This window comes from Puma concolor, chromosome E2 (assembly GCF_028749965.1).
Source record: "Puma concolor isolate L17-30 chromosome E2, mPumCon1.1.hap2, whole genome shotgun sequence".
Classification (NCBI taxonomy): domain Eukaryota; kingdom Metazoa; phylum Chordata; class Mammalia; order Carnivora; family Felidae; genus Puma; species Puma concolor.
In genome coordinates, this window is record NC_141681.1 from 19,656,459 (window position 1) to 19,684,332 (window position 27,874).

Here is a 27,874-nt window from a genome sequence, read left to right on the forward strand (position 1 = left end):
TATAACGACCTCCAAAAAATTTGAAAACTGAATAGTATTTAGAGTAAAAAAACCCAATAACTAAACCAAAACAAAACCTTGTAAACCCATGCCAATGTGCAAAAAAATGTCCAAAAATTGCAAAATATGTAGTAGCTGGTTTTTGTTTTGTTTTGGGGGTTTTTTTTGTTTTTTGTTTTTTGTTTTTTTTTACTAAATCCTCTGCTTCCTTACAGGGTAGTAAATGATTGAATGACAAATGGTTCATATGACAAAACATCATGGGTTCAAGGGAAGACAGGGCTCTGAAAGTGTGGTTCCTTTAAAGAGAAGAAGGCTTTATGATGGAACTAGGACCTGAAGAAAAATTAATATTCAAACAGATGAGAATGGAAGGCATTCTTCATGGAGGGATGTCAGCAAAAGCAGTGACAAAACTTAATAAGAACTGAATAGCAATTAAGTTCTATTGTACAACACTATTGTACTATATGTTGGAATGGTTCTTGATTTGTTGTTCATTCTCTGAACCACTCTCAGCTAAAAATCCTTTGGATAATCTAATTCATCTCCTGCTTGCTCCTACTTTGGAAAAAAAATTGGAATAATTTTAATTTCTAGACAGAAAAGCAGTGCATTCACAATAAAGGTCTCTAGCAAGTTAGTCACGTGTGGTCAGAGCAAATGTGTAAGCATGGTAAGATTATAAATATCAATGCTACAGAGCTCACTCTTCAGCCAATCCAGAACCCCTAGCAACTTCTGCATTCCCTGCTATGGTAAACTGTCTGCTACTTCTTATTATCAAAGTATGTCCCTACAATATTTATGCTCTGGAAGTAGATTAGGGAATGTCTCACTGTGATGGAAATGAGAAAATGCAGCAGAAGGGGAATGACTTTCCCAAGGGCAGAAGAATGATAGGCTTTGGCCTGGCAGTATTAACCACTGGCCTCCAAAAATCCCTTTGAATTTGTAGTACCCTTGGTCAGAATCACTGCCACCCCCAACAGAACCCCACTGTGGTCTTGGATCTGACGTGTTTCTTGTACAAGCAAACAAACCAATACTTGCCTCACTGCCGGTAGCATCTTGGAAACCAATCTTTGGATTCAAGGTGGCAAGGAGATTGTCCTTCCATTTGAATCCTCTCCTTGATGGGCTTAATGACCCCTTGGTCAAACTCTCTCTGTTTTCTGAGGTCACAGTAGGCAATAGCAGTGTCCGTAGAGAGTCTCCCAGGGTGGAGTTGTTTGGGAAAGAACCATGTGCTGGTGTTACATCACCGAGACTGGTAGATAATTGTTGCTCTACGTTGACCAGCAAAGCAGGGTCACTGTTGAAATGGGTTGTGGCATACAGATCTGTGAAGGAAACAGCCTGGGAGATGACCCTGCCTTTTAACATTCTCATGTCTCACTTACAACCTTACCCCGCCTGGAGTCCAATGGTCATAACATCTTCCTACGATACACCCTCAACTCTCTGGATCCTTTCTGTTCCAACCCTCTATCTGACAAAACCCACCTCTGGCTAAATCCAACTGTCCACATATTCTAAGCCTACATGAGGGCAGTAGGCAGTGGCTGGAGAACAACATGCATCTCTTCTCACTGTCTTCACTTTAAGTTGATGATCACTGTCTTGACTGAACCCTCTACTGCCCAGCTATCCTAATACACTACTCTAGTCAATTTACTGTTCTATTCTCTGAAATGACTATTTCACACCTCTCTTCCCCTCAAACTTTCAACACCTTCTCCTCCTTCCTCATTCTTAGATTCTGACCTCTTTATTTTGCCGAGAAAAACAAGCAATCAAAGAAAACATCTACATGATCCCACCACTAAATCCACCAACTCATCTATATTTGTATTTATAAATTCTCTGCCTTCCTTTCATAATAAAAATTAAACTATCTGTGCTTCTATCTAAGGCCAACCTCTCCACTGGTGGAGTGGATTCTATCTTCATGACTACCTAAGGATTTTTTTCCATGTAATTGTCCCTTTTCTCTCTTGCATCATTGGTTTTCCCTCTACTGGATAATTTCCATTAGAATTTCCTTGATCCCATTCCCCCTCCATCTATAGTTCCCATTCTCTGCAAATCTCCTTGAAAGCATTGTATATATTTTATAACTCTATTGCTTCTCCTTCAATTCTTTCTTGAATTGACCTCAATAAGTCTTTTATTAACTATGTGTCTCTTAAAGCTACTTTCTAATATATTGCCAAATACCATACGTCTCATCGGAGAAGTTTTTCCTGACCATTCTATCTAAAACATCACTTCCTCTTTATTATTATTTATTATTTATTATTATTTTTCTTCACAGCATTTATCATAACTTGACATATATTTATATGCTAACTTGTCTATCATGTCTTACCCCTTTAGAATGGAAGCTCCATAAAAGTAGGAACTTTTTTTTTATTGTGGCAAAAGATAAATGGAACTTTATTTTTGTTTGTTACTTTATCTGCAGAGCAGCATCATTTGGCACATAGTAGGTATCAATAAATTCTGCTGAATAAATTAATTACCCTGAAACTACCTTTTTCTGAAAAAATAACTCAGAATAGAAGTGACTGTGCCTAGAGAAGACTAACTGCTACTAGAAATACGTTCTGGGATGCTATTTAGCTACAATAACATATAGTTATGGAGCTCATATTTCTATGAATTTTCTTTAATATATCTGTTATGTTAAACTTACATCCTGCAGATTTCTGGAGGGTTCATGGGCTACTGATGCCCCAAAATAAGAATTTAAAAAATCCTAATGCAATTTAAGAAATGTTAATTCCAGGGGCGCCTGGATGGCTCAGTTGGTTAAGTGTCCAACTTTGGCTCAGGTCATGATCTCACGGTTTGTGAGTTCAAGCCCCATGTCAGGCTCTGTGCTGACAACTCAGAGCCTGGAGTCTGCTTTGGATGCTTTGGATTCTCTGTCTCATTCTCTCTCTGCCCCTCCCCGACTTGTGCTCTGTCTCTCAAAAATAAATAAATGTTATATATAACATTTAATACATATATATATACACACATACATATATATATACATATATATATATATATATATATATATATATATATATATATATATATATATATATAAATAAATTCTGACAGGAAGCTATTACCTGAACTAAGCTTCAAAAGCCTTCCGGTGCTGAAGACAGGGTTTGACAGAGAAGTCAGTAAGTCTCCACAGGAATGGGATGTGGTGGCCTTCATGTCATTTGAAGGTTTTATGCTATATTCTCGATAGTTCTTGCTTCTCTGAGGCCTTTTGCCAAGACTTCCATGCAGGGATAGATTTTGAGAATAATGACTATCATAATTTTCTAGACCAACATCTGAAGGTAACTGATGGGGATGGATCTGGCTAGAATCACCCACATCCAGGCGTTTACCCACTGAGACATCATGGGTAAGCTGGTAAGTATCAGCCTTTAGTATCAAGTCCTTTTCTGGAGAAGCTGAAGACTTATTGTTCAAAAAAGATAGTCGGTACCCTTCTCTAGCCATCTTCTCTGGGGATCGGACTGTGGACTGATGAGGAGAGTAGCGTCTGAATTCTAACCACCACCAAGGGGAAAAGAAAACACAAAATACAATGAGAATTGTTGGCTCAATTAGGGTACCTCTGTTCACTGGACATACCTCTGTCTACCAGAAAAAGTTCTCAGGAAGAGATGGTTTATAATTTTGATAAGTAGTAGCATAAAGTGATAAAAGGACTTTTTACATGGGACAACAATAAAACATGATGGATACTGAGTAAACAGTAAAGAATCTCTAACATTCTGGAGATAAACTTCATGTCACCCTAATTCCCTAGGAATTTCCTCCTAAAGCTGCAGTATCAGAGTTTTCTAAATGCTGCTTTCTATTTTATTTTATTTATTTTAAATAAACTCTACACACAATGTGGGGCTCAAACTCATGACTCCAAGATCAAGAGTCACATTTTCTTCTGACTGAGCCAACTAGGAGCTCCTCTAGATGTTTTTTTCATATAAAAAATTTGGTGCACCCCATATGACAATAGTTGTAATCTTATGTGTTCAGTGTATAGTCAATAGTTGGTAAGTCTATGATTTCATAGACTTCTTGCAATAAAACTAAGCCCATTCCCACCCCCAAACTTCACTCAGAGGTTCTAGGTTCATACACTGGGAACCAATATTCTAATCCAAAACTTATGAGAATCCCTAACTAGCTACAAAGCATTTCTTTCAGACAGCTATATGTGTCATCTCTAAAAAGCCTCAGAGTGGAGCAACTATAAGTCTTTGTGCTCTTAAGTTTTCAGAGTTTCATATGCTTAAAGGTCTTCCTTAGGAAGCAAAAAATACTATCCCTGACTTAGTCATTTTAACTTAAAAAAGTGGAACCAATCACTTTTTATCTGTATAGGATCTATAGAATATCAACGTTTTACCCAGGGCCAGCCTATACAGTGGGGGAAAGGTTGTAGAACAATATTTTTACATAACAAAAATAATCTAACAACAAGTGATGAGATTAGGTAATTCAGATTGTGCTTCCTGTTGAAGATACTAAAAAAGTGGGATGGTACATGTTCTTTTTTTTTTAAATTTTTTTTTTTTTTCAACATTTATTTATTTTTGGGACAGAGAGAGACAGAGCATGAACGGGGGAGGGGCAGAGAGAGAGGGAGACACAGAATCGGAAACAGGCTCCAGGCTCCGAGCCACCAGCCCAGAGCCCGACGCGGGGCTCGAACTCACGGACCGCGAGATCGTGACCTGGGCTGAAGTCGGACGCTTAACCGACTGCGCCACCCAGGCGCCCGGGATGGTACATGTTCTTAAACGCACCAAAGAGGGGGCACCTGGGTGGCTCAGTCGGTTAAGCATCCGACTCAGGTCGCTCAGGGCATGATCTTGTAGTTTGTGAGTTCTAGCCCTGCGTCGGGCTCTGTGCTGACAGCTTGGAGCCTGGAGCCTGTTTCAGATTCTGTATCTCCTCTCTTTCTTCCCCTCCCCACTCACTCTGTCTCTCTCTCCCTCTCAAAAATAAATAAACATTTATAATAAATATAATAAATAAACATCAAAAAGCTTGTTAGCTAGTAAGGAATTTCTAGGCCAAAATCTAGTTGAAAGCAAGGACTCACATAGGTAAGTCTAGCACTTAAAGTCACTTCTACCCTCAGAAGTTTTAGGGTGAGAGGGACGGAAGTAAAGTTCAGCATCCATCCAAAGTGAGGAGTATGACAAACCATTCCTCTCCCCTACCCTCCCCACATACATATGAAGATGGAACCCCAAGCAGGATGCAACCTTCAGAGTAAAGGTAAACTGGAAATAAGCCAGTCCTTGTATTGACAGGTAATCCAGGTTTGCATCATCTGAGTGGGTCCAGGGAACCTCAAGCTTTGAGCTTGGATTAAAGTGATCCCAGAATGAGGGGCGCCTGGGTGGCGCAGTCAGTTAAGCGTCTGACTTCAGCCAGGTCACGATCTCGCGGTCCGTGAGTTCCAGCCCCACGTCAGGCTCGGAGCCTGGAGCCTGTTTCCGATTCTGTGTCTCCCTCTCTCTCTGCCCCTCCCCCGTTCATGCTCTGTCTCTCTCTGTCCCAAAAATAAATAAACGTTGAAAAAAAAAATTAAAAAAATAAAAAATAAAAAATAAAAAAAATAAAGTGATCCCAGAATGAGAGTGTCCCTGGTACCTGGTAGAAGCAAATGAAAATCTGATCTGGAAAAGATACCTTTATGTAAGACTTTAAATGATACAAATAGTTTTTCAAATATATAGCAAATAACCAAAGCAAAGGAACAAAAAAGGAAATAAGACAACACAAGTATGAGGAAAAAACAAAATGACAACAACTTCAGATATTAGAATTAACATCCAGTGTATGCAACAGCTATGTTTACTATGTTTAAAGAAATATTAAAAAAGCTTTAAATTTTCTGTTTATACAAACTGACCCAGAAGACTTGGAAAAAGAAACAAAACTTATAGAACTAAAAAATAAAACTATTGAAATTAAGAACTCAGCAAGCAAGCAGATTAGACACAACTGAAGACAAGGTTAGTGAACTTAAGATGGATCAGAAGGAATTATCCAAAGTGCAGATCAGACCAAAGAAAAACAAAAACCAAAGATGAAAAATACAAAAGAATAAGAGACAAAGAGGACAAAGTAAAGATCTCTAACATATATTTATTTAATCAAAATTCCCAAAAGGACAGAAAGAAAGGACAGGACATAAGTACACAAACAACATTTGAAGCACTTTCCAGAATTTTTGAGACACAATTCACAGATTCAAGTGTAATAACCACCAAACAGAATAAATAAAAAGAAATCCACATATCATACTGAAACTGAAGAAAACCAAAGACAATTGGAAAATCTTAAAAGCAGCCAGAGAAAAAAAGAGAATATCCTTGCAGGAATGACAGACCTCCAGCTGACTTCTCAAAAGCAAAAACAAAAGAATACAGTGGAATAACTTCAATTTTCAGAAAGAAATAACTGCCAACTTAGAAATTTATAACCAGCCAAAATACTTTTTAAGAATAATGGTAATGGGGGTGACTGGGTGACTCAGTTGGTTAAGCATCTGACTCTTAATTTCTGCTCACGTCATGATCTCACAGTTGTGAGATCCAGCCCCACGTTGGGCTCTATGCTGGGCATGGAGCCTGCTTAACATTCTCTCTCTCCCTCTCCCTCACCCTCTCCCCCACTCACACTCTCATTTTCTCTCTCTCAAAAAAAAAAAAAAAAAAAAAAAGAATAATGGTGAAAGAGAAGCATTTTCATACAAACAAAAACTAAAAGAATTCAACACAGTAAACCCACACTAAAGGAAATTCTAAAAGATGTACTATAAGCTAGAGAAAAATGATCTCAAAAGGGAAATCTAGGATGAAAAAAAGAAATAAACAAAGTGGTAAATACAAAGATAAATCTAAATGAGCACTGGCTGTATAAAAACTATTTCATATGGGTTTAGAAAGTATAGAGAATTAAAATCTATAATAATAATACATAAACTGGAAGGGAGTAAAAGAAGTAAAGTACTTTAAGTTCTTTAAATTATCCAAGAGAAAAGTTAAGGTATTGATTAATTATTTTTTAATTTTTTATGTTTATTTTTGAGAGAGAGAGAGAGAGCGCAGAGTGCGAGGGGGGAGGGGCAGAGAAAGAGGGAGACACAGAAGCTGCAGCAGGCTCCACACTGTCAGCACAGAGCCCAACGAGGGGCTCAAACTCACGAACCGGGAGATCATGACCTGAGCCAAAGTCAGATGCTTAACCAACTGAGCCTCCCAGGCAGCCTAAGGTATTGATTAATTTTTTAATTATAATAGTGAAGGGCACATATTGTAGTTTAGGGAATAATAGTAAAAATATTGAAACAGTATATAACTTATAAACCAGTAGGTGGGAAAAAATGGATGAATAAAAACATAATAAATCCAAAAGAGGACAAGAAAGATAAGAAAAAGTAAAAAGAAACAGTCAGCCAGTACAAAAAATCAAGAACAAAGGAAGTCAGAATATCCACTCTTCAACCAGCAAAGCCTTACAGGTCACTAAGCTTCCAGGGCAGCCCCCTACAAGAGCAGAAAAGAGTTAGTTGACCCTGTAGGGCCCTAGGGCTGAGACACCTCCATCTTCTCCCAAATCTCATAACATCTGGATTTCTCTGATTAGTGTGGAGAAAAATACTCCCTGCACAAAATATTTACCATCTTCTTGGTGATTGTCACTTGGGACCTCCCTTCTTGCCACTTCCTGCAATGAAAAAAAAGTTTGAGTGTTTAGGAAAAGGCAGTCAATGGGTATCCAAACATGAGCTTACTAGATAGACCAGGGGTTCAGAATACTTTCCTATTAGTAACCAAGTCTATCCTTACAACCTAGGGAAACAGACCTTCAAGCAAAGGTCCTAGTTTAAGCCTGTTTAAATTTTTTTTTTAATGTTTATTTCTGAGAGACAGCACAAGCAGGGGAGGAGCAGAAAGAGGGAGACACAGAATCTGAAACAGGCTGCAGGCTCTGAGTTGTCAGTGCAGAGCCTGACGTGGGGCTTGAACCCATGAACCATGAGATCATGACCTGAGCTGAAGTCAGACACTTAACTGACTGAGCCACCCAGGTGCCTCTTAAGCCTATTTTTAAGTAGCCACAATCCAAAAAGATTCTAGAGCTGCTTTGGAGTAGGTAAGGAGACTCTCTGAAAAGACAAAATAGCCTCAGTTGGTAAAAGACATACCAGTGAAATACTGTATTTTTTCTGCTTTAAATAGCTCAGCATAGAAGTTAGATGGTTCACATTTTCCAACTTTATTTTTTCTGTTTAAAGAACTCTTGTAGGGGCGCCTGGATGGCTCAGTCGGTTAAGCGGCCGACTTCGGCTCAGGTCACGATCTCACAGTCCGTGAGTTCGAGCCCCACGTCGGGCTCTGTGCTGACAGCTCAGAGCCTGGAGCCTGTTTCGGATTCTGTGTCTCCTTCTCTCTGACCCTCCCCCGTTCATGCTCTGTCTCTGTCTCAAAAATAAATAAACTTTAAAAATAAATAAAAATAAAGAACTCTTGTATTTATTTTACCTTCTGATAAAGCTGAGCATCAACTACAGGTGTTACTGAGAGTTTTAAGAGATTGAAAATTAATTTAGGGCATAATTAAGCAAGGATTAATACAAAAGAGAAAGCCATCTAGGGTTTGCTTTTTTAAATATCATCTTCAAGTTTTCAGCTTGGTAGTTATAGAGAAGAAGAAATCCTACTTATTTCCTAAACTAAAAGAATATATAACAAGCTATTTAATTTCCTTTTTGTCTGTCACTTCCAGTAGTTTCAATGAAATTGTGTTTTTTAATTTAAAAAGTGTTATTTAATTTTAGCTGTATATTATTCTTTGTCTCCATTTCCTTTATTATTTGTAAATTTTATTTATTTATTTATTTTGGGAGAGAGAGAGAGCAGGGGAGGGGCAGAGAGAGAGAGAGAGAGAGAGAGAGAGAACCTTAAGCAGGCTCTGTGCCCAGCACAGAGCCGGACATGGGACTTGATCTCATGATCATGAGATCGTGACCTGAGCCTAAATCAAGAATTGGATGCTTAACTGACTGAGCCACACAGGCGCCCCATACTCACTCATATAAATGAGGCTTATATAATGGTTGTATTCCCCTAACCAATTTTTTTCACTAAAAGCTCATTAATTTTTGCCTCATCTTGCATAAATAATCTCTACCTCTCCATTGTCCACAACTTCTATGCCACCTTTATTTACCCCTAACTTTTCTTCTTTTATGTTCCAATGAACAGGCAGCTTTGGGAAAGCTACCCTTGAGATGTTAAGATTCAGTAATGAAAAGTCAGAGGTAGAAAATTTAAGGAAGTAAGGTAACAGGAGATGGAGACATTGGATAGAAAAGAGAAATTTTATGTTTATTTTCTTTATTTTGAGAGAGAGAAACAAGTGGGGGAGGAACAGAGAGAGAGGGAGAAAGCTAATCCCAAGCAGCATGGAGCTGGATGTGGGGCTCAAACCCACAAACTACAAGGTCATGGCCTAAGCCAAAATCAAGAGTCCCACGCTTAACTGACTGAGCCACCCAGGTGCACTGAGAGGAGAAATTTTAAAACTAGCCAAAACATCTGTTTGAGAGCCAAAATACTTGGCATAAAATGTGCTAAAAGTTGTATACATAAATATACTACATTTGATAACAAATTAGTAGGGGAGAGGGAAAAGGGAGATTGAAATTAATCGAGAAGGTCCTCTGTATTGTCTGTTCTTTCCTTTAATTTTATTTATTTATTTACTTACTTTTTTGCCCTTTTTTCCTTTTAAAGGGTCTAAAATGCCTTTATCAAACAAATGCTCTTAGACCTTCATAAATAGAGAGTCCAATGAATTATTGGTATTAATTATTGAGTAGTCAATAAATCAGCAGTAAAGTGAATACATTACCTGTGTCCCCAGTGAGTAAGTGTCCAATTTCTGATCTGCTATACCATTGCCCTGGGTTGCAGAAGTACTCGTTAGAGAATCCTTTATTTCCCGGTTGGGGAAGGGAATAAAAAGTCCTTTGTTTGAGTCTGTGTTAAAAGAAAAGGCATACAATGAAGCACTGACCAGATTTCAAAGGCAATATGTCTTATGGAAAGATACTACTGGAAGGCAAGTCACAAGATTGAGAGTTAGTTCTGGTGCCACCACCTGGAAACCATGTAAACTTGGGCAAACTGCTTAACCTCTCTGATTTTCTCCATTGTAAAACAGTGATGATAAAATCTAGACTACCTATCTCTTAGGGTTGAGGTAAGGTTAAAACAAAGTAATGGGGTATGTCAAGTTGGCTCAGTTGGTGGAACATGGAGTGTGCAACTCTTGATCGTGGGGTTGTGAGTTCGAGCCCCACACAGGGTGTAGAGATTACTTAAAAATAAATCTTAAAAACAAATAAACAAAACTATATACTAGTCCTAGCCACCCTAGAAACTGTTATCAAAAAGAGCCAGTTGGGGGGCGCCTGGGTGGCTCAGTTGGTTAAGTGTCGCACTTCAGCTCAGGTCATGATCTCATGGCTTATGAGTTCGAGCCCCGCGTCAGGCTCTGTGCTGACAGCTCGGAGCCTGGAGCCTGCTTCGTGTTCTGTGTCTCCTTCTCTCTCTGCCTCTCTCTCTCTCTCAAAATGAATAAACATTAAAAAAAAAAAAAAAAGAGAGCCAGTTAGGATTTTTATTAGGTTGGAAGACTTGTACAGAAGTTTTTGCACACTCTTGATCAATACTTATTAATTGTAGAATTCTGGGATCTGGAGTCTTCTGGGGGGAACTTGAATGAAAATAAGAGTTTCTTGTTTAGGGAGGTGTTTCCCCCTAGCAGGATTATGTAAGCATTAAGATAGTTTCAAAAACTTGAGCCTTAGTCAAACAACGTGTTCTTCTGCTAGTTTTTTATTTGTAGGCTCTGGCAACAGAAAGCTGCTGTAAGCCAGGGCAACTGAGAATACACAGTGAATAAAGTCAGCTTTTTGAAAATCCAGGCCCCTTAGTTCATTTGGGGCTCTAAAATGCTTCCTACTTTTTTTTTTTAAGTTTATTTTTTAAAATTTATTTTTGAGAGAGAGACAGAGAGAGCGAGAGGGAGAGGGGCAGAGAGACAGGGAGAGAGAGAATCCTAAGCAGGCTCCATACTGTCAGCATGGAGTCCAGTGTGGGGCTCGAACCCACATGGCATGAGATCATGACCCAAGCTGAAACCAAGAGTATGACGCTTAGCCGACTGAGCCACCCAGGTGCCCCAAATACTTCCTACTTCTGAGTTGCCTTATGGGATTGAAATTGCCTATTACTTCAGTATGAAATGCTCTTCTACCATTGTATTTGACATAATTACTTATAAGCTCTTAAAATTTTGTGCTCCTTGGCTCCTACTGCAGTAGTAACCCAGAAAAAAAAAAGTAAAGCAAAAATTACTGATCTTAACCTGATTCTTAGTAGATAATGAGAATGGTTAGTAAGCTGTGACTTTGGGTTCAGGCCTCCTCTTACTCTTATCCTATGGAACAACACTTACACTTCCCAGGTGTCCAAGACCCTGCTCCATCCTGTTTCCTTCTACTGTACTTATATTCTTTTTCAGATTCACAGGTTCTTTTTCTTTCAACGCACCTCTTTGTTTAAGCAAATTTCCCAATGTCCAAACTCTTTGCTGAATGCTACCAGACCTTCCCTTTATCACTTAAATCTGGATGACCCTAAATCTAAATCTCCATTCTGATCTCTGATTTGATGTCCAGACCTAAGGTTCTTGAACTTTGTTCAAGGAGTGCCTCCCTCCCAGACAAATAAGAAGTTGATATTTTCTAAACCAAACTCATTATCTTCACTTCTAAGCCTACTTTTATGGATGCTCCCCCACCCTCCACTCCAAACTGCATCTCTATTGGGATTACTACTCAACCAATCTCTCAAGATAGAAACTAATTCTTTGACTCTCACCCATCTCACATACTAATCAATTAACAAGTGTTATAGAATCACTTTTTTTAATGTTTATTTTTGAGAGAGACAAAGAGAGAGAGCACGAGCAGGGGAAGGGCAGAGAGAGAGGGAGACAGAGGATCCGAAGCAAGCTCTGTGCTGACAGCAGAGAGGTCAATGTGGGGCTTGAACGCACCAACCGTGAGACCATGACCTGAGCTGAAGTTGGACGCTCAACCGAGCCACCCAGACACCCCTAGAATCAGTTTTTTTGGGGGAGAGGAGAATCTTTGTTTTAACTTCGTTCACACACCATATAATTAACCCTTTACAGTATACAATTCAGTGGTTTTTAGTATATTCACAAAGCTGTCAACCACAACACTATCTAATTTCATTATCCAAAAAGAAACCCAGTTAGCTATCACTTTTAATTCTCTTCTCCTTCCCAGCCTTTGGCAACCATCAATATACTTTATGTCTCTATGGATTTTCCTATTCTGGACATTTCATATAAATGAAATAACATAGTATTTGGCCTTTTGTGTCTGGCTCCTATCACTTAGCATGATTTTTTCAAGATACATACTGTACATGTATCAGTACTTTATTCTTTTTTATAGCTGAATAATATGCCTTATATGCATATACAATATTTTGTTTATCCATTCATCAGCTGACAGACTTTTGGGCTATTATAGATAATGCTGCTTTCATTCTTGTACAAGGATGATTGTGGTGAATTTTTCTTTGCTATTCTATTTTCCTTAAGATTTTACTTTAAGTAATCTCTGTACCCAACATGGGGCTTGAACTCACAACCAGAAGACCAAGAATAACATGCTCTACCAACTGAGGCAGCCAGGCGCCCCTTTGCTGTTTCAAAATAAGATACCCATTAGATCAGTATGTTTTAGATGTAATTCTACTTACAGGTAAAAGGAAATGGCTAAAAGAGTGAGCAGGGCCCCTTTCAATTCAGAGTATGTGTGCTATATGCACACATATTATCTTTAGTAAGGCATTCATTGTTCTTCAATAATTGACCTTTTTACCCAACATAAACTTTCTACTCAAACTACATGGTCATTCAATTGTCTCTATGACCTGCTATACTCATTACCACTTTCACACAGCTGTTCACACAAATCCCACCAACCACGATGCTCTCCTCCTCTTCTTAGGCTATCCCAGGGTTCACCAGCCTTTAAGGGCTGATGACTTTGTTTCCACATCTGCTACAAAACCTTTTCACCTCTGCTCCTAGCAGTCTGAGCTTCTATAGCATGTGTCCATCCACATCAGTGTTTCTCAAATTCAATGTTCTCATAAACTCTGAGAATATGAATCCAGTTTGAGAAACTTCAATTTAAGAAGCTCAGTATATAAAAAGATACTTTAAAAAGCAGATTGTATGGGTGACAGTTTGGCAGTTTCTTGCAAACTAAACACTTGGTATTTAATCAAAAGAATTGAAAACTTATGTCCACACAAAGACTGCACATGGATGTTTATAACAGCTTTTTTCAAAATTGCCAAACCTTAGAAGCAACCAAGATGTCTTTCAGTAGGTGAATGGATAAACTGTGGTATATCCAGACAACATAATATTATTCAGCACTAGAAAGAAAGGAGCTATCAAGCCATGAAAAGACATAAAGGAATCTTAAATTGATAATACTAAGAAGCCAATCTGAAAAGGCTACATACTTAATGATTCCAACTATATGCCGTTCTGGAAAAGGCAAAACTATGGAGACAGGGAAGATAGCAGAGTAAACAACACTCTGCATCTGTCTTCTGCAAGCGCAACAATTACATTGGCAGAATCTGTCTGATGTAACTATTTTGGAATTCTGGAGTCTATTGAAGGCTTTCAGTTTCCAGGGGAAGACATGGAAGTTAAATTGAAGTTAACTTCAGTCAAGTTCAGTTCTTAGCAGTAGCAATAGCAACTACTCATGTCCCACCCCTCATGCAAAAGAATGAAGTTGGACTCTTACCTAAGATCACATATAAATATTGAGAATGGATCAGACCTAAACGTAAGACCTAAAACTATAAAACTCTTAGAAGAAAACAGGACAAGTGCTTCATGACATTGGATTTGGCAATTATTTTTTTGGATGAGACACCAAAGGCAAAGCAACAAAAGAAAAAAACAGACAAATCGAACTTCATGAAAATTTAAAATGTTGTGCACCTAAAAACAATATCCACAGGGTAAAAAGGAAATTCACTGAATAGGAGAAAATATTTGCAAATCATATATATGATAAGGGATTAATATCCAGAATATATAGAGAACTCCTAAAACTCAACAACAACAAAAACAACTTTAAAAGTGGGCATTAGGGACAACTGAGTGGCTCAGTTGGTTGAGAATCTCACTTTGGCCCAGGTCATGATCTTGCTGTTCATGGGTTTGAACCCCGCATCTGGCTCTGTGCTGACAGCTCAGAGCCTGGAGCCTGCTTCAGTTTCTGTGTTTCCCTCTCTCTGTAGCCCCACCCCTCCCATTCACCCTCTGTCTCTTTCTCTCTCAAAAATAAATATTAAAAAAAATTAAAAATAAATAAAAGTGGGCATTGGACTTGAATAGATATTTTGCCAAAAGAAGATATACAAATGGTCAATAAGCGTGTGAAAGATGCTCAACAGAGCACCTGGGTGGCTCAGTCGTTAAGCATCTGACTTCGGCTCAGGTCATGATCTCACAGTTTGTGAGTTCGAGTCTCACATTGGGTGAGCTTGAGCCCTGCTTTGGGTGAGCATGAACTCTGCTTTGGGTTGGCCCCGTTTCTCTCTCTCTGCCCCTCGCTCACTTGTGCCCCCCCCCCAAAAAAAAAGATTCCCAACATCACTAATCATTAGGGAAATTCAAATTAAAACCACCAGATACTACCTCATACTCACTAGCATGGCTACTATTAAACAAACAAACAAACAAACAAACAAAAAACAGAAAATAACACGTGTTGGTAAGCACGTGGAGAAATTGGAATTCCTGGTCCAACTGTATGGTGGGAACGTAAAATGGTACAGATGATATGGACAATGGTATCGCAGTTTCTGAAAAAATTAAAAATAGGGGCGCCTGGGTGGCTCAGTCGGTTAAGCGTCCGACTTCAGCTCAGGTCACGATCTCGCGGTCCGTGAGTTCGGGCCCCGCGTCGGGCTCTGGGCTGATGGCTCAGAGCCTGGAGCCTGCTTCCGATTCTGTGTCTCCCTCTCTCTCTGCCCCTCCCCCATTCATGCTCTGTCTCTCTCTGTCCCAAAAATAAATAAATGTTAAAAAAATAAATAAATAAATAAATAAATAAATAAATAAATAAATAAATAAAATAAAATTACCATATGAGGCAGTAATTATGGGCCTATCCTCAAAGAAGTGAAAGCAGGGTCTTGAAGAGGTATTTGTGTACCCATGTTCATAACAGCATTATTCACAATAGCTAAAACATGGAAGCAATCCAAGTGACCATCAACAGATGAATGGGTAAGCAAAATGTGATATATACAAACAGTGGAATGTTATTCACTCTTAAAAGGAAGGAAATTCTGACATATGCTATAACATGGATGAGCCTTAAGGACATTATGCTAAGCAAAATTAGCCAGTCACAAAAAGACAAATACTGTATGATTCCACTTATATGAGGTACTTAAAGCAGTTAAAATCATAGAGAAAATAGAATGGTGGTTGCCAGGGACTGCAGAGAGGGGGAAATACAGAGTTACCATTTAACAGATACAGTTTCAGTTTTACAAGATGAAAAGAGTTCCGGAGATGATGGTGGTAATGGTTGCACAACATTACGAATGTATTTAATACCACTGAACTGTACACTTAAAAATGGTTAAGATGGTAAATTTTATGTTATATGTATTTTGCCACAATAAAAATAATTGGGAAAAAACCCAAAACTATGGAGATAGTAAAAAGATCAATGGTTGCCAGAGGTTTGAGGGGAAGAAGAGATGCCTAGGTAAGCAGAGATTAGGGCAGTGAAACTATGCTGTAGGATACTAAAATGGTGGCTACATATCACTATATATTTGTCAAACCTGTAAGATGTACAACACCAAGAATGAACCCTATTGTAAACCATGGGCTTTGGGTGATAATGACACGTTAATATAGGCTCAGCAATTGTAACAAAAGTACCACTCTGGTTCAGGATGTTGGTAGTGGTGGAGGCTGTGTGTGTGTGGAGGCAGGGGAGAATACACAGTGAATACACAGTGAATACACTGAGAATACACAGTGAATAAAGTCAGCTTTTTGCATCAAACAAGAACGCAAAAGTAAGGGATCTCACACTGCCTGTGGACCTCTGAGTGTATCCCTGGACTGAGTCCTTAGCGCTGAGTTTGAGGAACACTGATCTCTACCATTCACTTGATGTTTTCATATGCATCACCTGGGATTATGTTACTTAGGTCTTTCGTGTTTGTCTCATGTTCCTAATGATGTTGCAAGTGATTCGGGAGTGGTTGCATTTTCTATTTCCAGAGTACATATACCAGGATATATATATGCATTATGTGGATTTACAAAAACACGAAAATTTTTTTGGTTGAAGAATCAAAAACACTTCACTAAAGACAATGGACTTTGAGTTGGGTCACTTAAAAAAGGGTAGGATTTTGATTAAAGCATACCAAGACAGAATTAGTTCAGGGGCAGAAGAGGGAGAAAAGAATAACTATCCGAGGAGGAGACAGTGGTTTGATGTGATTGCAGAATTGGAAACTGTAGTTCAGAAACAGGAGACAGGTTTCAGGTTAGGCTGAAGATATAAACTGTGGTCATAGTTTAAGGGAATCTTGTATGTCAAATTAAGGAGTCTTAATTTAGTAGGTGAGAGGAGCCATGTAAATTTTTGAGCAGGCAAGTATCATTATCACAGCTGAGTTTTATGAAAATTAACCTGACAGGAAAGCACAAAATGAACTGAAGGAAGAGACCAGGAGGTAGCATGGTGTAATGCTTAAGAGGACTTTGATGACAGATGGACCAGAGTTTGCATTCCAGCTCTGCCACTTGCTGTACGACTAGAACAAGTTATTTTACCTTTTTGGGTCTCAGTTTCCTCAACTGTAAAATAAGGATAATTATAACCACCTTCAAGGATGTTGTGAGGATTACATGAGATAATGCACAGAGCCTGGCCCAGAGTTTACACTCAATAAATGATAGCTATTACGCATGCCTATTAAGAGACCATTAGGAAAGGAAAAGGAAGGCTCATCAACTGTGGATCATACTATAGAGTATAAATGTTCAGCTGGTCTTTAGGAAAGGAACAGCATCAAATCTCAGTATGGTTCTAAGCCCGAGTACTAGGAAAGTGGTGGTAACACTGAGGAAACCCTAGCTACTGTTTAGGGCTGGAGGAAAGGGGTTCATTTGTTTTTTTAACATGTTTGGTTGAAGGACTGGAAAGTTTTCTAGTGGAGATTCTAAGTATATACAAAGTTAGATCAATCTATCTATCTATATTAAGATTTTATTTTTAAGTAATCTCTACACCCAACATGAGGCCCAAACTTAAAACCCCAAGATCAAGAGCCATACATTCTACTGACTGAGCCAGCCAGATGACCTGAGATCAATATATTTAAGAGTCATCTAGAGGGAGGGAATAAAGCAAGTTTTACAAATAGATCAATAAGGGCAAATAAAGAAAGAAGAGAGCCTAGGGGCACCTGGGTGGCTCAGCTGGTTTAGCATCTGACTTCGGCTCAGGTCATGATCTCACAGTTGGTGAGTTGGAGCCCTGCATCGAGCTCTGTGCTGACAGCTCGGAGCCTGCTTTGGATTCTGTGTCTCATTCTCTCTCTGCCCTTCTCCCACTTGTGCTCTGTCTCTCAAAAATAAATAAATGTAAAAAAGAAAGAAAGAAGAGGTCTAAAGACATAGGCTAGGTATGTTTATTTTGGGGCTATGGGAAAAGAGAGAGGAACCTTCGAAAGAGTCAAAGATCATGTGGTTAGGAGAATAGGATGAAGATCTAAGACAATAGTTTTGCTGCCCATTCTAAATGATTGGTGGGAAAGCACTGTTTGGAACTGAGCTAGTGGAAACTGTCCTCCAGAAAGTTTTCTCCTAGCTTGTGGCACAACGATTAGCATGGCATAACCACTTTAGTCATATTGAATTACCAACAGTGCTTACAGGCAATAATCCCCAGGGGTCTAGCACAAACATGATTTTCAGTGGAAAGCAAAGCTGTTTAACGTTTCAAAGTAGCAACATAAATTTTATATTAAAAAAAAATCCAGGCAACAGCTGGAGCTTCCAAGAACCTTTAGAAATGGGCCCTGTGTCTAGCAGAGCAGTTTTTTCTCAGGGGAGACTGTGCACTTTAAAACATTTTAATTCATGGAGTGAATTTTTATGTGTGCTAATGATGTAATATAACATAAATGAAGTTTAATTCAGCTAATACAAAGAGACAGTCAAATTATACTTCAGTGTATCTTTGTCATTCTGGAAATTGATATATAAATGTTTTTACCTAGAAAAAAGACAGGAAGGTTGTATACCAAATTATTCATTGGGAATCTCTCTAGAGGACAGGCTAATAAATGATTACAATGCTGTTCTTCATGCTTTTCAGTATTTTCCACAATTATTACAATAGAATTTCATCAAACTTTAAATATAAAAAAATGCTATTTAAAATGAAATAAAGGGAGAGCCTGGGTACCTCAGTAGGTTAAACATTCGACTTCGGCTCAGGTCATGATCTCACAGTTCATGAGTTCGAGCCCCACGTCCAGCTCTATGCTGACAGCTCAAAACCTGGAGCCTGCTTTGAATTCTGTGTCTCCTTCGCTCTCTGCCCCTCCCCCACTTGCACTGCATCTTTCTCTCAAAAAATAAAAAAACATTAAAAAAATTAAATAATAAAATGAAATAAAGCAATCCATGCTCCATGGCATGTGTGCACTGAGGCTTCCGAGAAAGAAAAATAAAAATCACACTTCACTATGGCTTATTTTACCATGAAATTATGTTAAAATTACTTGTCAATAAATGTCAGCTAGGATAGATAAGCAGTAAGGAAAACAAAATACAGTATGTTATAAACTGGAAATTCTTAATGTCTAAACTACATACTCCATCTATTACAGTTATTGCTGGGATTTTAGGGATTAATTTTTAGAGGTTGTAAATAATTTGGTATATCCTTAAGGGGACAGAGGCCTCTACAAAATAAAATTTTCTCAAGTAAAAGGTCATCTAATGAGTGCTAGGTTAATCCATAAAGGTCCACTGCATGTATTCTCTTGTGGAAAGCTTTCTCCTAGCCTGTGCCACAACCATTAATGTGGTATAACCACTTAAATTATATTGCACTACCAATAGTGCTTACAGGCAACACTCACCAGGAATATAACACAAACACAAGAGATTCTGCAGTTGCAAAGGTTCAAGGTGGAGAAGCACAGAAGGTCCAGGTTTTAAGCTACATTGATGCAGACGAGTCACCAGTCTCTGGCTAATGAATCAATCACCGTAAGCAATGCTCAGGAGTCATGGGGGCTGGCAATGCAACTTTCAGAATGTACTGAATGTAAACTGATATAAATGAAATTGAATTCTGACTATAGCTTGTACTTAATAGGTTCTGGTTTATGCCTGCTCAATAAATAGGGCTCCTTCTGGCAGTGAGAGAAGGGAGGAAAAGCACAGTCAGTGAATCTTGTGCTTACTGCAAATCTGTTATTTCTCAACTATTTTGTCCTCATCCTACCCAAGACTGCCCATAAAAACTGAAATAACTTATGTCTTAAGCATTTTGTGATCAGAGACAAAACTTACCTGTTTCAACTCTGTTATCAATATCAGCATTGACTTTTGATGCAGAACTCTCATCTGTCATGCAGTTTTTCATTGCCTTCTCCCTAGAGCTGCCACATAGAATAATTTATTTAAAACCCCAATTGAAAAGAAAACTCAAAAGAAGGTTTCTGAGATCACCACTAAATGCTATTTATAAAACATTAATTCATGGTGATCAGATTTTTTCCCCAAATGATCTAGAAAATATTAATTTCACAAAGTGTTTCAGTTAAAACCTATTTTTAAAAAAATTTTTTAGTGTTTATTTTTGAGAGAGAGACAGACAGAATATGAGTGGGCAAGGGGTAGAGGGAAAGGGAGACACAGAATCTGAAGCAGGCTCCAGGCTCTAAGCTGTCAGCCCAGAGCCCGACACAGGGCTCGAACTCATGAACTGCGAGATCATGACCTGAGCCAAAGTCAGACACTTAACTGACTGAGCCACCCAGGCACCCCCAGTTAAACCCTACTTTTAAGGTCATAATATTTTTACTGGAAATAGTGAGAGAGGAGGACACTATAGTTCAGCCTTTAAAGAATGAAAGCCAGAACATTCAGACACCGTTTTCTTGACACAAACTTAGGTCTGAATGATTAAGGGAATATTTTCTTTTGAATTAAAAAACTCATAGGACACAGAAAGGAAGGTTCTGCTGCCAAGAATTACAGTGTGGACAACCACAGCCATTAGTTTAAAAAAACAAAAACAGACAAGAAAGGCAAGTTTCACATTTGATTGAAGTAGTATAGTAAAATATAACTACAGTAAGTACAGATTGGGAAGTACAGACAGCCTAGACTATGAGCTAGGCACTTTACACCCACCATTTTATTTAATCATAAAAGCTCCCCTATTATCTATTATCTCCATTTTATAGGTTGGAGGAACTGGGACTCAGAAAGACTTAAAGAAAAATCTTTACCCAAACAAAACAGATGAACATAGGGGAAGGGAAGCAAAAATAAGATAAAAACAGAGAGGGAGACAAACCATAAGAGCTCTTAAATACAGAGAACAAATTGAGGGTTGTTGGCAGGGTGTTGGGTGAGGGGATGGGCTAAATGGACAATGGGCATTAAGGAGAGCACTTGTTGGGATGAGCATTGGGTGTTGTATGTAAGTGATGAATCACTAAACTCTATTCCTGAAATCATTATTACTCTACATGTTAACTAACTTGGTTATAAATAAACAAACAAACAAACTTAAAAAAAATATTTACCCAAGGTTGGAGAGCTAAGATATTAATGTTAGGACTGGGCACTTGAGTACCATTTTACCTCTGGTTTTGCAATCACTATGTGATAACTAAACAGAAATATGATAGTGCTAACTATCTGCCTTACTAGAAAATGTATTCAGTTACACATTAATTCATCTCTGTATTTCTACAGTAAACAGGGTACCCCCAATGAATTAAAATAAGAATTAGGTCACAATATATATATACAAATAACTTTTTAGAAACATTCCATGTCTTTCTACAGCAGGATAAATTTTACTCTATGTAAAAATCTCAAAATAATTAACTTAAAAAAACAGAGAACTAAAAAAATATATAGGGAACTAAAAATGCCCTCTGAGGGCTATGTTATAAACATATAAGGGGTTAGGGGTGCCTGGCTGGCTCAATCGTGTTTAAGCGTCCAACTCTTGGTTTTGGCTCAGGTCATGATCTCATGGTTCTTGAGTTTGAGCCCCATATTGGGCTCTGCACTGACAGCATGGAGCCTGCTTGGGATTCTCTCTCCCTCTCTCTCTGCCCCTCCCCGACTTGTGCTCTCACTCTCTCTCTCTCTCTCTCAAAATAAATAAACTTAAAAGAGAAAAGAAAAAAAACTTATAAGGGATAAGAGCAGAGATAGGCAAAGAGAAGGATCCAAGACCAACAGACACTGACTTCATTCATTCACTATTCAACAAATTGTTTCTTAATACCTTGTATGTGCCAGGCTATTCTAAGCACTAGGGATACTGCAATAAATAAGACAAGCCAAGTCCTAGTTCTCATGGTGGGGAAAGGTAATAAACAAATAAAGAAAAACTCATTTTGGGAACAATATTTAATGCTGTGGAGATGTGTTCATGATATCTTAACAAACTGAAAATGGTACATATAGGAAGCAAATTACTATAAAATAAATATTATATATGTATTATTTTTATTATTAATACGTATTTAGATATCCATTATATAACATGTAACATTGGAGATAAGCACACACACACACATACACATACCTAAGATTAAGAGGATATTTACCATAATATAATTAGTGTTTATTTCTGGGTAGTGAAATTATGAGTTGCTTGTCTATTTCTTGTGGTTTTTAAATGTTTATTTATTTATTTTGAGAGAGAGAGTGAGCGCAAGTAAAGGAGGTGCAGAGAGAGGAAGAGAGAGAAATCCCAAGCAGGCTCCGCACCACCAATGCAGAGCCCAATGTCGGGCTCAAACCCACAAACTGTGGTATCATTACCTGAGCCAAAGTTGGACACTTAACCAACTGAGCCACCCAGGTACCCCTCTTATGGTTTTTCTATACTTTCCAGGTTCTCAATAACAAGCATGCACTACTTTTATCATCAGAAAACAATACTAATAGACACATGTACATGTGTCTATAGGTAGGTACACAGATGTCTATAAGGATGTATACCAAACATTACAAGAGGTTAACTCTTGGTAGCAGACTATGGGGTGACTTTTACTTTTTTCACTGTATTTTTCTGTATTATGTAAATTGTAATGGATTTCCGTTTTTCAAAAATAAAGCTACCTTTTTAAGATAAAGAGCATGGGTTTTGTAGAAGATATGGTATCTTATTTTGTTCAGATTTTAGTAACAAGAAGTAGAAAAACCTACCTTTCCAATACTGTAGAGCTTCAAGGTCTGTTTACTTTTGTAGAAACAGTTTTTTACAAACTTTTAGAAAAGTTTTATAGAAAAATGGTTCCCTTACCTTCTAACAAATTTATCTCTGTGGTAATGTAAACCTTCTAATAGGAAAAGACCATGTACTGATTTATAACTCCAAGAAAGATTTGGTAAGCATTTATAAATCATTTCATGGTATCCCTATCTATAAGCTTTGAACAGCAGCTCTAGAGAATTTTCAACAATCATATCCAAAGTAGACACAATGGTTCAACAAAGCAGAAATGCTCCCCGAGGGCCAGATTCTCGTCCTAGATAAATCTCAATATATTGAATAGATACTTTTATTCCTGATCTGAGGATTCTTAAAACTTGTGGAGATTTCTACTGGAAAGTGAAGATATTAAGCAGTAATTCACTGCTATGTCCAGAACCAAACTAAAACTTTTTTTGTAAAGGATTGTCTTACCTTTTTTCCACCTCTAAAAGAAAATTTTCACTGTTGCCCAACTGACTAAAATGCAGCTTGGCAGCTTTTCTCTCACTTGCTCGCACTGCTCGGTCATCTGGAGGCAAAAAGCGTGGTCTGAGCATGTTTCTTTTTTGGAGTAAACAGCAGTAAGTCAGAAAAACATATTCACAGAGTAAAAACTAAAGATCAGTCTCATATTCTTTTGTTAGAGACAGGTCACAAAATACTGCTATTATGTTGTCACTGGAGCAAGTAGTAACTCAGGGAGACCACAGGGATGCCATAGCAACAACTGCCACATAGGTGTAATTACCCCTGCAGGAGAGTAGTTTACTGCAGCAAACAATCCAAAAGACCTAATATTAATGTCAAAAGTTACACTGTTTCTGACAGACATTATTTAGTTTCCCTATAATAACTTTCCTAGGGGCATGTGAAATCCAAGTTTGTATCATTAAGAAATGTGTATTTCAATTTCAACAATAAAATTATAAAGAAATGTGGACTACCTCATTTGAAAGAATAATTATTATTCCTTACCAACTAAGCCCCAGAGAGTCGTATTCATTTTCTATTGCTAATATAGTTGCAAATTTGGGGCACCTGGAAAAATAAATCTCAACTGGAAACTCTTTGTTGGAGAGGAAGTGGTGGTGAAACCATCAACTGAAGAAAACTAAAGCTGGAAGTAACTGATAAAAATCATAGGTTGTCATTCAATAAAAAAAGGACTTGCCATACATCCTGCCAACACAAAAGAGTTACATAAATATTGACTAATAAACAAATATATCCTGCCAGTGCACACTCTGGGCCAACACCCAGAAAGTTAGGAGGCAGCTGGTTTAATGTAAATTCAGGGACAAGGAACAGGGGAGGAGGGTCTCACCCAGTTTCTCCAGAGTTTGTAGCGTGTACACAGCAAAGAGCCTATAATCTGTATCTTTCCTGACAACAGGATTGAGTCTCAAATCTAGTTCTTTGAGGAAGGGTAAAGACTGTAGGCGGGACACCTCCACTAATGAAGGAATGTTGTTATAATATAAATTCAGGTCTTGGAGTGAACATAAATACTGGATGCCCTGCAAGGAAAAGACCACATTATGAAACTGCACATTGGTAAGGACTAGGAATCTCATAGATACAGATGGAAATATATCTATTACTTCGATCCTTAAACATGTTACCTAGGTCACCCATGAGAAAGGCAGGGTTGAAACTCCCATTTAAGATGCCCGAGGAGTCCCTGGGTGGCTCAGTTAGTTAAGCATCTGAGGTTGTGATCTCACAGCTCGTTGAGTTTGAGCCCCACGTCAGGCTCTGTGGTCACAGCTCAGAGCCTGGAGCCTGTTCTGTGTCTCCCTCTCTCTCTGCCCCTCCCCTGCTCATGCTCTGTCTCTCTTTCAAAAATAAATAAACATTATGAAAAAAAGTAAGATGTCTGAGAATAAGAACAAAGTATCCCATGGGCACTAGATGTTCTCTATATTAAATAATTCATAGATATCATACATTTCCTCCTTACAAAGTCTGACATAGAAATATCTGCAGTCAATTCTCTACTTCTGTTGCTCCCTGATAATTCTCCCTTCCAGTGGTAGTTAGGCTGAGTCACTTTTGCCCTTCTCTCACCTTTGTCACGTCCATTCACCTGACCCCAGAAGCACCTCAATTTTCAGGAGGAAAGGAAATAGGCAAAAGAGACAGCACCGGAGGAGAAGGGCATAATAAAAAAATTTAAATGTATGTGTGTGTTGTTGTGTTCTTATATCTCAATGCCTCATGTTTAGGGTCAATGGATTATATGGAAAACAAAACAATGCTATCTCTAAGTCTTCCCTCCTGGAACAGTCTGGAACCTTTCTTGTCCTTGTTTCTCCTTTCAGAATTACCCTACCCTTCCATTTCTCTGGGATACTGGAGAAGAAAAGTCACATTTTCCTCCTTTGCTGAAATCTACTATTGAAAACAATTGTTTAATTTTCATGTATTTGGCTAGTTAGCTGCTTTAGCCCAACACTAAATTTCAGGACAGTAATCCAAAACATGTATATATATATGTACAATCATATACTTTTAGTAGTAAAAATGTTTACTATAGAAGGAACTCTGTCATTAAGAGCTATTTCAGAATGGTAAAATTATTTTCCATCATGTATTTATAAAATATGTTTTTTATCCTCCTCTCATTTAAAATTACCATTTTTTGTTGCAAAAAAACTTAGAAAACTCAAAGCATTTCTGAATAAAACACTGTTTATACTTTGATGCATTTATTTCTGGCTTTTTTCAATTCCACTAACTTCTACATTGTGAAAGGGTCACTGGTTAGGAATAGTTGTCAGTGACTTTGGCCACACTTTCCAGGCGATACACCATTAGGATTCTATTTAAATGTGTAAATGGCAAGGAAATGTCTTCTATCCTCCTCTCACTTTTCCTGTTTGCATGAATTCATGTATTCCCCAAAGTTACACTAGAAATAACCACAAAACATTTACCCCCTGAGAAAATTAAGCAAAACCATTCAGAACTGCTAGAGATAAATATATGCAGATAAGTCATAGATGAAAAGAATGTAGAAAACATTTACCAAGTGCTTCCTATATGCCAAGCAGTGTACACATGCTAATTTGATTAATCTTCGCAATAGCTTTTTGTCCAAGTTACAGAAGCGGAAAGAAAGTGAGTATAAAAACAAATAATGGCAATGTTCACTCAATTTTTTAGCTTGAAAATTAACATACATACATGTGAAAAGAGGAGACTTAAACAACTCTGAATTAATGTTTTCTGAAACTGATGGGCCAAATACAAATGGCTGCTACCAAATAGTCTAAAGACCTAGTTTAACTTGCAGTTTCTATTTTTAGAATCCTAGTTGGAAGTCTGCTTGGACTTCATCTTTTAGGACCCTTCATTTAGACCTTGAGATTGGGTCTGGCTTGTATTGTCGAACAAGTATCCCCTAAAAAGCACAAAATGGGTGGAATAATCCAGGAGATCATTAACTAATCCTGAATAGCAACCGTTGAGTCCTTCACCTTGAGTCTCGAAAAGAAGGTCTTAATCAAGACCAGCACAAAACTGGGTAAAATGGGAACATGTGGAAGAAACACCATCTGGGGGTCTACCACTAAGAAAACAGAACTTCCATTTCTGTGTGTGCACACTGATGTTTGTAGAGCTCTTAGTGTATTTGCTAATCCTCACACACTCTGCTCAAGCCTGCTCTCACCCTACTTTCCTGTCCTGCTCTCTCTTCTACCATCCCCTGATCCAGACATTTTTCTTTGTTTTCAATACCACCATTTCCTCTTCCTCTGTGAAAAAATTATTTACTAACAACCAGTAACAATCCAGTAACAATACAGACCAGTGTTTCTCCATGTGTACTCCATGTACCAACATCATCAGAATCCCCGGGTATATCCTAAGCCCACCCCAGACCCACTAACTCAGAATCTCTCTCAGAGTAAGAACTAAGAATCTGTATTTTCACAAGTTCTTCTTGTAATTTTTTTACACACATAAAAAATTTGTACTATTTCCTTAGGCTGTGATCATTTAATATAATTTTCCCTAAGTACAAAAGAAATTTTCCCCAATATTTTATTCTAAAAAATTCAAATATAGAATAGAGTCAAATGAATTTTACAGTAAATAATAAAATTTAGTTTGGAAACTTTTAAAAGGAAGATGCTATATTCCCCAGGCTGGTATTACCTATCTCTTATTTCTTCCCATCAAAACAAACAGAGATAGATAGATAGATAGATAGATAGATAGATAGATAGATAGATAGATAGATAGGGCTGAACTGACTAGTCATAGAATATAGAACTTACCTTCAGGCTAGTGATCAAATTTCTTGATAAATCTAAGGATCGGAGGTTTTTAAAATTTCTGAAGGCATCACCAATGGAATGAATTTTTCCAGCATAAGATCCCTGCAATGAAAGAGACTCCACCAGTTCTGAAAAGAGATCATCAGTAGATATATTATGATCTCTGCTTATATAAACAGCAGTCAGTGAAAATAGGCCTTGCTTCCTCCCATATCCCATTTGTAAAAGGCCCTGCATTCAAAGCTTCTAAGAAGATCATCTTCCTTTTAAAAACAGCATTATCACCTAATATATTGATATCAAACCTTGGTTTTACAGAACCCCTGTGTTTCTCTATTCACCCTGAAGGATGTAATAAAAGTCTCCCAAAGTTCTCAAAACAAAATTTAAAAAGAAATTCAGTAATCCTACTGCTAGAATTTAGCCCTATAGATAATACTCAAAAATTTTCACTAGGATATATAATTTATACACATAGGTATCAATTCCAGAGAGGTTTTAGAATAGTTTTTAAAAAAAGAAAGAAAGAAGAAAAAGGAAACTATCACAGGATTTATCAGCAGAAGAGTAGAACTTAGGGGCCCCTGGGTGGCTCAGTCAGTTAAGTGTCTGACTTTGGCTCAGGTCATGATCTCACAGCTCATGAGTTCGAGCCCCACGTCTGGCTCTGTGCTGACAGCTCAGAGCCTGGAGTCTGCTTTGGATTCTGTGTCTCCCTCTCTCTGCCTCTCCCCGGCTTGCGCTCTGTCCCTCTCTCTCTCAAAAATAAATAAACATTAAAAATTTTTTTAAAAAGCGTAGAACTTAATGTCCTAAATAACAGTACACTGATACAATGAACAAA

The 27,874-nt window shown here is 38.0% G+C and overlaps 1 protein-coding gene across 1 annotated transcript in view; it reads right to left on the reverse strand.

Annotated features, from left to right (window-relative positions):
* LRRC36 (leucine rich repeat containing 36) overlaps nt 1-27,874 on the reverse strand; it is a 51,165-nt gene that overhangs the window by 12,393 nt on the left and 10,898 nt on the right. The window contains exons 2-9 of the mRNA XM_025920566.2: nt 27,031-27,158; nt 24,072-24,264; nt 23,180-23,276; nt 19,810-19,898; nt 9,958-10,085; nt 7,722-7,767; nt 3,126-3,563; nt 1,054-1,343 (exon numbers count right to left, since the gene is read on the reverse strand). Of these exons, the coding sequence (XP_025776351.2) occupies nt 1,054-1,343; nt 3,126-3,563; nt 7,722-7,767; nt 9,958-10,085; nt 19,810-19,898; nt 23,180-23,276; nt 24,072-24,264; nt 27,031-27,158 (1,409 nt within the window). The remainder of the gene's footprint in view (nt 1-1,053; nt 1,344-3,125; nt 3,564-7,721; nt 7,768-9,957; nt 10,086-19,809; nt 19,899-23,179; nt 23,277-24,071; nt 24,265-27,030; nt 27,159-27,874) is intronic.